Source organism: Ambystoma mexicanum, chromosome 2q (assembly GCF_040938575.1).
Source record: "Ambystoma mexicanum isolate Mex_15411 chromosome 2q, UKY_AmexF1_1, whole genome shotgun sequence".
Classification (NCBI taxonomy): Eukaryota; Metazoa; Chordata; class Amphibia; order Caudata; family Ambystomatidae; genus Ambystoma; species Ambystoma mexicanum.
Genome location: NC_090924.1, coordinates 1212663102 through 1212678628, shown reverse-complemented (window position 1 = coordinate 1212678628; position 15527 = coordinate 1212663102). Strand labels below are relative to the sequence as shown.

Genomic DNA, 15527 nt, shown 5'->3' with positions numbered 1-15527 from the left:
CTTTTCTGGAAGACCATGTAATCGATAGATTTCGTGGAGAAAGACGGAAGCCATCTGAGCAGCCGTAGGGATCTTGTGGAATGGAATGAAGTGGGCATATTTAGTGAAACTGTCGACCACAACCATGATGCAAGTGTACCCGTCAGAGGGAGGTAGTTCAACCACGAAATCAGTGGCGATAGTATGCCACGGGTATGGTGCCAATTCAGTGGGTACCAGTAAACCCAGAGGTCGTCTCCTTGGGACTTTACATTGAGCACAGACGGGACAACTCTCGATGAATCCCTTAACCTCGGTAGCCCACCTAGGCCACCAGTATTGTCGAGAAATCAGTTCACATGTTGCTTTCACCCCTCGATGCCCACCAATGGGAGAGCCATGTAACCCATGTAATATGTCTTCACGAACCGAACCCTCGGGAATGTAAAGCCTCTTCCGAAAAAACAGGAGTCCATCATGTTCCGATACGAACTTGCGCCGAAGAAGGACCGGTCTTTCAGGATCCGTCCTGGTGGCGTCAGCGATGGCTTGTAGGTGAGAGGACAAGGTCAATAAGAAATGTTGGGGGGAAAGCAGAGGCTGATCCAAACTAGGCGTTTCTTCCCCTTTCTCCAGGGATCGTGATAGAGCATCCGCTTTCAGATTGGCTGTTCCCGGAATGTAAGTGACGTGAAATACGAAAGGGGAGAAAAAGAAGGCCCACCTAGCCTGTCGGGGTGTTCGGCATTGCAGGGAGCGTAGATACTGCAAATTGCGATGATCGGTACGTACTTCCACCGAAAAACGGGCTCCGAGCAGATGATGCCTCCATTCCTCGAACGCGGTTTTTATAGCCAACAGTTCTAACTCGATAACGGCATAGTTTCTTTCACTGGGACTTAGCTTGCGCGAGAAGTAGGCCACCGGATGTTCAACTGAGGTTTCTGGATCTTTCTGCAGAAGGACTGCACCCACAGCAAAGTTCGATGCGTCCGCTTCTACGATGAAAGGTAGATCGTCCTGAGGATGGCGCAGAATGGGGGCGACCATAAAGGCCGACTTCAAGGTGTCGAATGCCTGGGAAGCGAGAGAATCCCACCTGAAAGTGATCTTACTGCTGGTCAGACGGGTAAGGGGCGCTGAGATTTGAGAGAACAGTGGTATAAAGCGCCTGTAAAAATTTGCGAATCCCAAAAAGCGTTGCAGAGATTTTATATCATGGGGTTGAGTCCACTCCTGTATGGCTTGTAATTTCTTGGGGTCCATTTCAATCCCATCCTGATTGATCACAAATCCCAAAAACTCAATGCTGGACAAGTGAAAACTGCATTTCTCAGCCTTTGCGAATAGGTGATTGGAAGATAAGCGTTGAAGGACCTCACGAACATGTTCTACATGGTCTTCAATGGATCTGGAAAAAACCAAGATATCGTCCAGATATACCCAGACCGACAAACCAATGAGATCACTAAAGATGTTGTCCATTAATCGTTGAAAAACGGCCGGGGCGTTGCACAGACCGAACGGCATGACTTTATACTCGAAATGGCCAAATGATGTCTTGAAAGCCGTTTTCCATTCGTCCCCGTTCTTGATACGTACCAGATGGTACGCTCCGCGTAAATCCAGTTTAGTGAAGATCCGGGCAGTATGTAAAGTATCCAGGATAGTGCGTATCAAAGGGAGAGGATACCGATCTTTAGCTGTTATTTCGTTGAGTTCACGATAATCAACACAAGGTCTCAAGGTACCTTCTTTCTTCTTCACAAAAAATAAAGGAAACCCCGCAGGAGACTTAGACGGAACGATGTACCCTTTTCGTAAGCAATCCGATAAGTAGTCCCGTAGCACTTGTTTCTCCTCCCGTGTTAAAGCGTATAGTTTCCCATGAGGTACCACGCAGTCGGGTAACAACTCGATAGAACAATCAAACGGGCGATGCGGTGGTAGGGGTATATCGCCCGGTTCAGAAAACACGTGGCCAAACTCGGCGTAGTCCTGAGGAACATGAGAGACAGAACACACACGGACCCCGTTTCCGTTAGGATTCAAGGGGGTCGATGGAGCCCGAGTGGGCGTAGACACACAGCATTTCTGAGTGCAAACAGCAGAGGAAAAGGTCAGAGTGTGCTTTCTCCAATCGATTACCGGGTTATGATATTGTAGCCAAGGTAATCCCAAAACCACCTTGTAGGTGGGAGACTTTATGACGTCCAAAGCGAGTTCCTCAAGATGGTTGGCGATCCGAAGAGATAGACCCACTGTGGATTGCAGGACTGGGCCAGAGGACAGAGGATTTCCGTCGATGACTTGCACAGACAGAGCAGTGGCTCTGGACAGGAGTGGAATCTGATTCACAGAAGCAAAAGTTTCATCTATGTAATTGCCGGAAGCCCCGCTATCCAGCAGAGCAAACACCTCCACACTTCTGCCGGGTAGCTTGATTCGAATCTTCAGAGTCTGTAGTACCGCAGGTTGCATAGGATGTAGAACCGAACAAAACGCGGAAAGGACTGAAGAGAGAGAGGGACCTGTCGCTGCCTTCCCAACACACGACAGGTCCTCTAGTTTTCCGCCTTTTTCTTCTGAGACCGTAGAGGGCATGTACCCAGGAAATGCCCAGCAGCTCCACAATAGAGACATAGACGTAAAGTTCTTCTCCGTCTTCTCTCTTCCTCTGATAAAGGACCCCTCATAGCCCCTAGTTGCATAGGTTCTGGTCCAGATTCAGTAGACCCGAAGGATCCGGCTGGTAAACCGGTTATCCTGGAACTGCCCCTCTCGAACCGACGTCTCTCTGCCTTCCGTTCCGCCAGTCTCTGATCAATACGGAGCACCTGCTCAATTAGTAGTTGAAGAGTCTCGGGTTCGGGTATATGGAGTAACTCGTCCTTAAACTCTTCCCTCAGCCCACGGCGAAACAGTGTCTTTTGTGTGATTTCCGGCCATTGAGAATCGGTTGCCAGCAGACGGAATCGACTGATGTATGTTATTACGTCGACATTCCCCTGTTTTAGATCCATCAACTGGTTCTGCGCAGCGGAGGCCAGGTTGGGGGTCTGAAAGACCTCAAGAAATGCTTTTTCGAAAGCTGCAAAGTCGTTCAGGATTGGGCTATTGGTAACCACAAACGGAGTTGCCCAGGCCAGAGCATTGCCCGTCAAATTACCCAAGATATAACCGATCTTGGCCTTGTCGTTATTGAAATGCGTCGATCTAAAAAGAAAATGGATTCGACAATGATTACAGAATTCTGCTACTCGTCGTGGGTCTCCGTCGAACTTGATAGGCGTTGTGTGTGCCAAAGATCCTTCCACCTGTGAGGTACTCGGAACCCCTTGGGTTATCATTTGGCGTAGGGTCTGGTTCTCCTGGCGTAAGGCGATCATCTCTGCCCTGAGTGCTTGTAACTCATTCCGCACTTCTTGCGAATCTTCCATCTCAAGGTCTGAAGGCAGGCGTCTCAATCTGTCAAGCTGAGATGTTCGTGATGATTGTGTACCTGTTTTCCTTGATGTGGATCTTGTTGAGGCCGCCAGACTGCAGTCTTCTGAACGATGAGTGTGTGACTCGGGGAACCCGCCTCTCCACCACCCAAATGGCACAGGGTGGAGGATGGGCAGACTCCCAGCGCCACGGAAAGCACTCTCCCGATTAACGTGGCGATGGGACTGTGCAAGCACAGACAGGAGAGGCTACGATCAGTCTGAAGTGTCGTAACAAGGCGAGGTCCAAGTTGAAGGTCGATGCACCAAGCTGCAGGCTGACTTCGGATAGCTGGTAAGAAGAAGGAGCACCAAGCACCAGGCTGAGACAGACTGGAAAAGAGGAACCAGATTGGGAACGAGCTAAAGGTCTCAGGGAAATAAGGGGGGACCCTTGAACCTGCAAGACGCAGGGCAGAACAAGGAACCGAGGTACAGAAATAGGGACCAGAGAGACCCAAAAGACCTAGAGCTAACTGGACCCCTCAAGCAGACAAAAGGGTAAGTAAGCAACAGGGCCCTAAGTGGAACAGGGTACCCAGCAGGACAAGTAGGACAGGATACCCAGGAGGGTTGTAGGCAGGGCAAGTAAGACAGACAGGGCAAGTAGTCCAGGCAGGGCAAGTAGTCCAGGCAGGGCAAGTAGTCCAGGCAGGGCAAGTAGTCCAGGCAGGGCAAGTAGGACAGGCAGGGCAAGTAGGACAGGGTACCCAGGCTGGCAGTAGGTAGTAGGCTGGGCAAGTAGATGAGGATTCCCAGACAGGCTGTAGGCAGGGCAGGATAGCGGGAAGCTGGTTTCACAGGAAAACCAGGAGCGGGCAACACGAACGAAGCTTCCGCGTTGAGACGCGATTGGCTTCTGTTGCCGCTTCCTTTTATGGGCCGCCGGCGCCCGCGAGGCCTGAAACGCAAGCCGTTTCACCCCCGAGCGCCGGCGGACCCAAAACGAGGCTTGGAAGGCGAGCCCTTCCCGATGTGCACGCCTGATCTACGGCGCATGCGCGGGACTGAGACAGTGGTCTCCCGCGCATGCGCCGTAGCCCACCAACAGCGGTTCCTGAAGCTCTCCTCCCGGCGGCTCCCCAGACGCGAAAGCGCGGGTAGAGCCGCCAGGAAGGAGAAGGGAGAGCGATCGCCCTGGACCTCGGTCTCCCCCGAAGTGGCGTGACAACGTCCCTGTGCCACTGCACTAAAGGTGCTCTATGGCACAATGTAAAAAGATGATGACTATGGTGTTTGTCAGACTGCACAACCAAAAGAAACAGAGTTCAAAAATCACATTAAAATACATGAGAGAGTGTGGAAAAAGAGTCTTCACTGTCTTCAGGTTAATAAAATCAGGTCCTTTGGCAGCTGTCCAAAATCAGGTCCTCATAATGCAGCAATGTTGCTGGGGGTCTCCAAGGTAGAGGGAATTGGCACATTTCTGAGAATTGTCCCTAACAATGCCTGGCTTAGACAATCAGGTTTTCAACTTGAAACACAGGCCACATTACTCAACATGCCTATTGAACACAATACTCTGTTCGGCAAGGGTTTTGGATGCCCTTAAAAGCGCCAAAGAAGAATATGACACCTTACAATCTCTTGGGCAGCTGTCCAACAAGCCTTTCATGCAGAGAGGGTCTTCCAACACAAGAAGGTTCCATGGGCAGGGCCCTTAACGATCCTCTGGTTACAGCGAGGGTAGCCAATCATAATCCAGAGGCAACTCGCAGGGACAATCCTCTTCCTGGAATTTTCAAAGAGGCTATAAAAGATCCACAGGCAGAGGTAGAACCGCCTCAGCCAGAGGATCTACCCCACCCAAACAATGACGCCCCGCTTCAGGTCCCCTTCCATGCCACCCCTATAGGAGGTTGCATTTCTCAATTCACCCACGCATGGGAGGAGATCACGTCAGACAATTGGATGTTGTCCACTGTGACAAGCGGATATTGTATAGAACTTCTAAAAAAAAAAAAAACACCCAAGCACTCGCCAATACACAAGAAAATGACACTGAAAGAAAGGCACATATTATTGGAGGAACTAAAAGCCCTACTGGCGAAAGATGCCATATTGTTCGTCCCAGCAAACCAGGTAAAGAAGGGTATTCATTCAACGTACTTCCTTGTGCCAAAGAAAGATCTAACAATGCACCCGGTACTTAGCCTTGCGCCTAGCAAACATGTATGTCAAGCCACAAACATTTGGCATGACAACACTTCAGAAAGTCATTCCCCTGCTAAAGTAAGGGGACTACATGGCAACATAGAATATGAAGGATGCATACTTTCATATTTCAATGTTCCCAGTACACAGAAAATATCTGCGCTTCCAGATAGCGGGAGAACACTAGCAGTTCAAGGTGCTCCCCTTTGGCATAGCCTCGGCTCCAAGGGTGTTCACAAAAGTGCCAGCAGTAGCGGCAGTGCACCTACGCAGAGTCAATCGTAGTGGACCCTTATCTAGACAACTGGCTGATAACGGGAGACAACGCAAATTCAACACCCAGAGAAGTTTTAACCTTCCATTCCAATTAGGTTTATCCATCGACGAGAAAAAGTCAAGTCTTGTACCCAGTCAAACGAAACAATTCCTGGGTGCAATTATACAGAGAAGATCTGGTCTTCCCCTCAAATGAGAGTTCAGAACATACTACTACAGATACCTCCCTATCTAGCCGGTTGCCAGATAACTGTACGCAAAGCAATGCGCCTGCTCGGGATGATGGCCTCATGCATCTACCTAGTTCCACACGTGAGGCTGTGCATGCGCCCAATGCAAGAGTGGTTGACAAAACAATGGTCTACAAGCAGACAATGGGTCGATCTAGTGGTTTCGCTAACTCTGGTACAGACTATGTCCAAGGATAACTTATTAAAAGGAAAACCATTTCACAATCCACCAATACTGGCGATACTAACAACGAACACTTCTCTCTCAGGATGGGGAGCTCATTTCCTGCACCACACAGCTCATGGGCAGTGGACACGCACCACAGCTCAAAACCACATGAACCTTCTAGAACTTCTAGCAGTTCTCAAAGCTCTGCAATTTTTCTTTTCAGCAGCATTTACTAGGTCAGACAGTACAAGTCCTCACCGACAGTACCATTGCCATGTTCTACCTAAACAAGCAGGGTGGCACACTCTCTCCAGGTCTGTCCAAACTCAACACATTCCAGGGGAACTCCATTCTCTAGCAGACTTCCTCTTCCAGAAGAATACGAGTGGCAACTCTGAAGATATTCTAGACAATATATTTTCCCTATGGGGTCATCCCCCTTTAGACTTGTTCGCCACAAGCCAAAACAAACCATGCCCAGACTTCGCGTCCAGGTTTCCCCAACCAAAAGTCCAAGGGGAACGCCCTGTGGATGGATGAGTTGGTCACCGAAATGTGCTTACACCCCCTCCCCCCGCAACCCCAACAACAGTCCTCAGCAACATATAGCACAAGATGCACACAAAACAATCCACGCTAATCCTGATGGCTCCAGTGTGGGCAAGACAACCATGGTTTCCACATCTGCTCAAACTGGCGATGTGCAAACCAGTCAAACTCGTTTGCCCCTACAATATGATGTCCCGGGGGGGACAACACTCTATCCACATCTTCAGTCTATGAACTTGGCGCCTGGCCCCTGAAGTCGTATAGCTCGGGCACTTAAAACTTCCCCAGAGGTGTATGGATATCCTAAGGTGTTGGAGAGAATGTTCATTTCTGTGCTAATTCCCTTTCACCTTTGAGACTCCCAGCTCTTTTGCCACTGAGCAGTCTCTTGGACTCTTAATGTTTAAATACATTTTCTTGGGTGAACTACTGTTCCCAAGAATAGTAAGATGACTCCTGTCTTACTTGCCTTTTTCTTTTGTGGGTGCAGCACACACCACCCTGTAAGAAAGGCATGTTATCAAACAGTGAAGACCAACACAAGTGATCACAGTTGAAGGATCTTTATTGAACATGGATGGGGTGGCAAAACGCCTATATCGCACTATAACTAAGATGGGAGTGGTCTCGACCATCAAATAATAAATAATAGTAGTGGAGTCTGTCAAAACAAAATGGCCTATACTAAAGAAAACTACTGCCAATCCTTACACAAATAACAAATTGGTATGGGAAAATAGTGTGCATGAAATAATATTTCAGAATGACTGAGTACTGAAACTCCTTTCTCCACGTTTTCAGCATGGGACAAGGTGGCACACTCGGGTCCAACTTCTTGCACAATGAGCAGTTCACGTGGATCAAGGCCCACCAGGCCTTCCACGTTAATTCTATTTTCTCAGACTTTAAAACGATGTTTCATCAAACCAGTTCGCAAAGATTCCCCACTCTCGGGCTCAGTTCTTGTACTACACAGTTCTCATACGTCACCCTCTGCCGGGCTCAGACCTCTCAAAAAAAGAAAGCTCAAATGCAAATAAGCAAGGGGCTCACTTCCCCAAGCTCATCACGTTATGCGAATTGGCATTGTAGCTATGTATCCTAAGGCAACCGCTCCCTTTAGTGATGACAGCAGGCAAAGCTACTGCATTGGACAAACATACAGGAGCAAACATACATCTGGCCTTTTATTATATTGTTAGATTAGATGTGTAACGTATAACTACGTTGCTAACATTAACAGTGTATAGAAATTAAGCTGATTCACATTGCGATAGGGTTATGCTTGAGCTAAAACATGGCGCTGATGCGCAGTGAATTCTGGGGGCACTCAAATCTATAATGGATATTTAATCATTGCCTCAGTGAAAACTGCACTTGCTTTGCTAAAAAACATGCTTTCAGTGTTATTTGTTGCTGAGCCTGGTATGCAGGCCTCAATCAAGGACACTGTGCTGGGAACGCTGCTGGGATCCACAGTTGACGGCTGGCACCAGATATAAAAAAAAAGGGTTTTGTTATGTCTTGTTCAGGATGAGTTATGGAATTGTTTTCCGTGGTGCTTTAGAAGAGGGAAGCTTTGCTCCTTGGTGTTACTGTAGGTTGTCCCGGCCGGCAACCAACAGTCACTCAGAAATGCGCAAGCGCTAATGCCAGAAGGTTCGAGAAATTGCCACCCCTTTTTGAGGAGTGCATATATGCAGAGCTCTGGAAAGACCAGTTGGAAAAAACAGAAAGACCTCAGTCGGAGGGGGGGACGCCTTGTTCTGACCTTCCTGTGGGCTGTTGTGCTCTCTGCCTGGCTGATACCGGGGTCTTCCAGCTGCTTCTGGCGAGATGAGGGATTCAGTTACGCCCATGGTGATGCATTATCTTGATTTCTCTATCGTTTCTGTGATTTATTTCTGTTTTATCACTTGTTGCTTCTTAGCTTCTTAGCTATAAATAAATAACTGTATAAGTGCTCATTATTTTGCTAACTGCGTGTCTGGTTGTGAGTTATTGCTCCGTCTACCTGCGTTCAAAGTATTTGCTCTGCTCTGCAAATGTACTGGTGATAAATAACTGTCTGTGCACTCTTGACAAGCAATAGAGATAGTTTGGTAAAGTTTGAAAACCATTAGACTATGATTAAAAAAAAACAGAAGAATTTTGGTGGAAATGTTTGTCTGCTAGACAAGTTTCTCTCGTATTTGCTTTGACTAACCTCTGGCTGCTTGTAGAAGAAAAATTATTAATCATTTAAAGCATAATTAATTGAAGTGACTTGACATGATGGTTGTTTTATGATAACATGATATATTTGTTGTACAATTTATATTTTGTATTAGTCTGTACTGTTCTTATGTCTCTGGATTTTAAATTGTGTTAGATTATTGTTAAATGTTACTAAAAAATGTGACTAATACACTATAATAAATGTAACTTGCATTTCTAAAGACTGAACTGACATATTAAAAGTTTAAACCAATATATATTCCAAACTCAGAATGGATTGTTGGGAGGATTTGGGTGAGTTGTTCTACTGTTGGGACATACTGCATTCATGAAAATCACTTTCTTTTTTTTTTTAAACAATTTTTTTGATTTTATTTCAACAAAGCACACAAAACCAAACTTGCAGTACATATTACATTGTCAATGTTTGCACACCTCAAACAATGTCTACTGCGTCCTCCTCCCCACCCCCCCTTAGAGCCTACTCTACTTCGTATTCTGCCTATTCATCTTGCAGAGGGATTTCCTCCATTATATTCTCTGCTGGGTCCTGGTCTGGGATATCTGCATATATACTGCCACACAGTGGTGGCTGCTGCCCTAAATTTTGTTTTGTTCTGATTTTTCCATTGAATTCTAAAAATAAATGTCATTGTTACACACCAGCCTGGTAATGGTCCATTTGCGACACAGGGTATTTGTCAAGGTGTGCGTGAGACGTGTTGGGTCCTACTCAACCAAGAATCAAATAAAATGAAGAAGTTTTTATTGTGCGCCACCTTCAGTGTCAGTGGAAGAAGTCCCTGGCTGGAGTGTGGCATGTCATAAAATCTGTTACAAGTAGAGTGTTGAAAGAATTTAGGGTTCGTAGCTAGGCTGAATTCTGAATAGTTTACTCACACTTGCTTTACTTGATTTAACAAAGGGATTTCCACCAACATGTAATCCGCACAGAGACTGAAAAGGTGTAGTGTCTATAGGGTTAGAATTGACCATATTCTTTTAATCTGCAGATTATGCAGCGGCTCAGTTGCGTCAGTATCACAGGCTGACCAAGCAGATCAAACCCGACATGGAGGAATATGAGAAGTTGCGTGAGAAGCAGTAAGTGAAATGTTCTTCTTTCTGTCCTTTAGTCTGCTTAATTTAGAATGATGTGAAAGACCACAAAGTGCAATCGTCTTGCATGCAGGTAACGTTTCAACGACTATATTTTCAATCGCCAATGAAACACATGGAACTCATTGGTAGAAGTGACTAAAAAAAGTAGAGGATCTGTGGTCTCGGCAGGGGAGACGGTAGGTGGAAGCAGAGTGCGACATGTGACAAGTGTTGCAGGCGGGGCATTCCAATAGTCTTAAGTGACTAGTAACTAAGGCTCCTATTACAACTTTACACTTGTAAAGGGACAATGGACAAATCCACTATATAAACTGGTGAATATGGTTGTAAAAAGTAGAGGAATGGTAAACCGCAAAAAATAAAGTAGTGGAACACTGCTCGCGACCGTGCCCGCTCACTTCAGTCACTGTGGAACTCCCCCATCAGTGTTCTTAAAAGCCACCATTGGCTACGCTTTGAGCCACACTTTGAACCCAGCACAAAAGGCTCATAAAATTAAAAATAAACCTGCACACAAGTTCCACCCACACGTTATAGTTGTTTTAGAGCAAATATTATTCGGCACGTTTTCAGACCGTGAAGGTGTCCTTGCCAGATCTGTTTTCCCTGAACAAGCGGCCGAAACTTGTGCACCCACTCTTCTTCTCCCCGCCCCCAACCCCCACACCTCAGTAATTGAATATACAAATACCGACCCACGCTGCGTTCTCCACACTCTCATGCGCCCTGCCTATTTTGGGAACAGTGAAACTCGCGTGGTGTTTCGCCTAAGCAGAAAAAATACAGCGACTATATACAGTGTAAAGACAATCAGTAGAGTGGGGAGGAGTGCATGACATGTGTTTCAATGCATAAACAATCAAACTTGTCACTGTAGATCTGTAAAAAAGCGTTGATAAATAACTTTTCTGAGGGGTGGGGACTGGGAGGTCGGGTGTCCTAGGAAGGAACAACTTTAGAAATGTTGAGGAATGCACAGAACTGCTGTTTGGTTGTCGAGTTGGGGGTGGGGGGTGGAGTTCCAGCATCACCCATAGTTCCTGAAACAATCAAGAGGATTATAGGTGTGCAAGGAAGGCAAAGCTGGAAACGAAATGGGCGTTAGACAGATCGTCTGATTAAGTGGTGCGACTATCCCATTTTTATTGGCCATTCCAAATTGGTATTGTGTATTTTCAGAAAATTTGTTTTAATTTTTGTGTAAATTTCAAGCACACTTTGTCAGTAACTTCAGTGCTTATGAGTTTTTTTTTCTGAAGGCCAAAAAGTTAATTTATTTCGTGCTTGTTTGTCATTTTCACTAGCGTATAACTTTATTTCTGATGTTTGTTAATCTGCTTAGAATCACATGCTGTGCATAGGTCCGACATCCAGTGGTCACTGCGGAGTATTGCATTTTGTTTTTCGTAGTCGAAAAGGGGACGTCGACAAGGCGTGTCTGAAACACTATCCCTATAGTGACGTGCGTTGTACCCACAATCCCTCACGCGTCGAGGTCCCTCAGATTGTTTTTTTCCGCCCAGCTACAGGTCGCCTTTACGCGGAGCTCCTCGAGAGACATTGCAGATTTCATCTCCTCGACCTTTGGTCGCTTTCCTATTAATATATAACACATAGATCCCTCCCTCGACGCAGTTGTGAAGCTGTTTCTCCGCCGAGCAAGATCTTCGACGGAGGGGACGAGCGGAGGAGATCCTTCGGCGTCGCCGAACACGTGGCCTGGCTTCGCAGGCCAAATATAGTAGGGAGAGTGGGGTCGGGGGACATCTGTTTCCTTTCTGAGAATGCCTTTCCTTTTCCCCTTCCTTTCCCTTGGGTTCGTTATCACGATTTACTGCCTCAGCTATGGAGAGGACACCCTTTAGGTTTTGCCCGCGTTGCAAGGGCAAGTTCACTTGGAAGGACAAGCATTCACGGTGTAACCGCTGCTTGCCCCTCGATCACAAGGTGGAGGGTTGCACGGCTTGTCGGCTTCTTAAGCCAAAGACTCTAAAAGACCGTAGGGTCAAGGGGTGGGCGGCCTACGCTATGTCGAAGGCCGATTCCTCACCCGCCGCTGCTACCACCGACAGTGACGAGGAATGTGATAACATGACCTCCGCTACAGAAGTCGTAGACCCCTCTAAAGAGCGCTCGCGCTCTTCGTCGTCTGTCCCCGGCCCCGACGGGCTCGGCTCACGCCCTGCTTATGGGGATGAACACCCCGGCGACACTGACGCACACGATACCACACATAAGCACACAACCCACGGCTCTTCTTCGTCGAAGACGAAGAAAGCATCAGCGCCCAAGGAGACGCAGGTTCCACCGGCGGCCTCCTCGGACCGCTCAGGTTCAAAGCCCCTCTCGCAACCGCAGCAGCGACCAGCGACTGGGCTTTCGGCAAATAAGGGCGCCACCCCCAAACCATCGGCCGGCGCGCACCAGCAGAGAGCGCACGCCGCCGTAGAACGATCGACACCCGTAACGTCGAAACCAGAGCCCTCCTCTGACAAACGAGTCGCAGAGAGCTTGGCGAGGATCGTTGTAGCTGACGCCCAGAAGCGTACGCCGAAAGACACGTCGAGCGCTACGCAAAGGTCGAAAGACACGCCGAAAAAGCCCGAAGAAAGACAGGGACTACCCCCTTCAGTCGGGGGGACCCCCAGCACACCGGAAGGCTTTTCTGAAGGCGACGGGACACTTTCCTCGACGTTATGGGAGAGGTCGAGCCGTTTTCAGGCGGAAGACACTAATTTTCCCCCGCTAGACCCCTCAGGGGTACCCCATGAGACCATGGAAAGGCTCCATCTCTGCATGTAGAGAATGGAGAGGTTTATGAAGACCCAGAACCCTCCCACTCCCAAGAGAACAAGAGAAGGGCCTCAGGAGGTCCCCAGGGCTAAATATCCGAGACTATTCAATCCCTCCCAGCAGGACACAGCCTCAGATTTCCATAATGTGTATGACCTCACTGGTGAGGAACAATACTTGTAGGAGGAGGATGAATTTGTGGACGATGAAGAGGGACAGAACCAGGAGGAAGGTCTGGAAGACAGCCCAGACATGATAGGAGAAGGCTTCGGAGAAAATCCTGAAGAAGGGCCTTCACATCCCTGGCAATCCCCATCAGTATATTCGGACACTGATGTCCTAAACCTAAATCCTCCTGACAATTCACTTGTTAGGAACACGTCTCCCGTAGACGATCAGCCCACATTCAATGCCCTGTTGCGCAGAGCAGCAGCACATTTCGAACTGGACACTGGGGAGATCTCTCCTGAAATAGACTTTGTGGAAAGAGTAATTAAGGAGAAACCCCCGGTCAGCCAGACCATTCCCCTCCTCGCTTCAGTGAAGAGAAGAATCATCCCTTCGCTATCCACGCCCGCACTAATCAGAGGAGTTAATCCAATAATTGAAAAACTTTTCACTCCTTCACCCTCAGACCCGCTGTACATCAGGGGACATTCTATTCCTGACTCCCTTGTAGTAACCAATACAAGGAAGAGGGCAGGGGTGCCACTGTCCGCCAGCGAGCACCACCTGACAAGGAGGGCAAGAGATTATATGCCTTTGGAAAGAGAGTCACATCCTCAGCTGCCTTTTCTGCAAGAATTGCGAGCAACAATTCCTTGCTAGCTAGCTACGCGGACGCGCAGTGGGCCAAACTGCGCAAAGACGCCGAAGAAGCGCCGGAACCGCTACGGACACGCCTGCTATCAACTATTGGCGAAGGAACCCAGGTCAACCAGAGCATTGTGAAGAACTCTCTGGATGCTGCAGAGACAGCGGGACGTTCCCTGGTTCAGGGAATACTCCTAAAACGCCATGTATGGCTGCGTAACTCAGGGTTCAAACCGGAGACACAGGCGTCTTTAATAAATAAACCTATTGAAGACTCAAACCTCTTCGGGAAAGCGGTGGATGAGGCTCTGGAGATGGCTAAAAAAGAGTTTGATACTATCAAAACTCTTGACCAGATCTCTAAGCCCACTACCAGACGCGGCTATGGCAACAAACGCTTTTTTCGTGGCCAACGCCAACAACAGATTCAGCAGCAACAGTACCCTTCCACCAATTACCAGACCAATAGTGGCCAGTACAGCCAAAGAGGCCAGCGCCGTGGCAAAGGGAGAGGTCGGGGGTCCACCCCCAGAGGCTCCCAAGCCCCCAACAACACCAAGTGACGCAAAGATTCGCGTCCCCTCCCATGCAACACCGGTCGGGGGCCGGCTAACATCCTTTCTTCCAGCATGGGAGGGAATAACGTCAGACCGCTGGGTACTTTCCACCGTAGCCCACGGATACTGCATCAAATTCAACGGTTCCCCAACATACAGACCCCCGAGGGGACGACGCATGACACCAGAACACCTTGCCATCCTTCTCCAAGAAGTAGAACAACTGCTGGAAAAAGGAGCCATAGAGGTCGTGCCTCTATCTCAGGTAACGGAAGGTATTTATTCAGTGTACTTCCTTGTACCCAAAAAGGATCTAACCATGTGCCCTGTATTAGATCTGCGCCCAGCGAACAAGTTTGTCAAACCCCAGAAGTTTCATATGGTGACCTTACAGGAAGTGATCAACCTGCTATCACAAGGAGATTACATGACAACACTAGACATGAAAGATGCATACTTTCATATTTTAATGTTGCCAGCGCACAGAAAATACCTCCGGTTCATGATAGAGGGCAAACACTACCAGTTCAGAGTGCTACCCTTCGGCATAGCATCTGCACCAAGGGTATTCACAAAGGTACTGGCAGTGGCAGCGGCCCACCTGCGCAGGTTGTCCATCCCAGTTTACCCTTACCTCGACGACTGGCTCATAACAGGGGATTCTTACGAAACATGCTTCTCCAATACCCAAAAGACTGCAGACCTTTTGTTCCAGCTGGGCTTCTCCATCAACGAAAAGAAGTCCAGCCTAGACCCCAGCCAGATCAAACAATTCCTAGGGGCTCTAATTCAAACAAAGGACGGCCGTGTCTTCCCCTCCAACGACAGGGTCCAAAACATGCTGTTTCAGATCCCTCAATATGTGGCCGGTCGAGAGGTGACGGTACGCAAAGCAATGCACTTGGTAGGAATGATGGCGTTGTGTATTTATTTGGTACCTCACGCGCGCCTGCGCACGCGCCCAATGCAAGAGTGGCTCAACAGCCAGTGGTGTCAGGCCAGCGGACTATGGGACGATCTAGTGGTGGTCTCGCAGGCCTTGGTTCTCTCGCTACGTTGGTGGACAAAGGAAAACCTGGTAAGAGGGAAACCCTTTGCCACACCCGCGGCGGAAGCCACTCTAACCAGACGCATCCCTCACAGGATGGGGGGCTCACCTATCCCATCAGACTGCTCACGGAGT

The 15527-nt window shown here is 48.3% G+C and overlaps 1 protein-coding gene across 1 annotated transcript in view; it reads left to right on the top strand.

The window, feature by feature from the left end:
- Positions 1 to 15527, top strand: part of SYF2 (SYF2 pre-mRNA splicing factor) — a 309231-nt gene that overhangs the window by 132349 nt on the left and 161355 nt on the right. The window contains exon 5 of the mRNA XM_069648604.1: positions 10073 to 10163. Coding sequence (XP_069504705.1) covers positions 10073 to 10163 — 91 coding nt within the window. The remainder of the gene's footprint in view (positions 1 to 10072; positions 10164 to 15527) is intronic.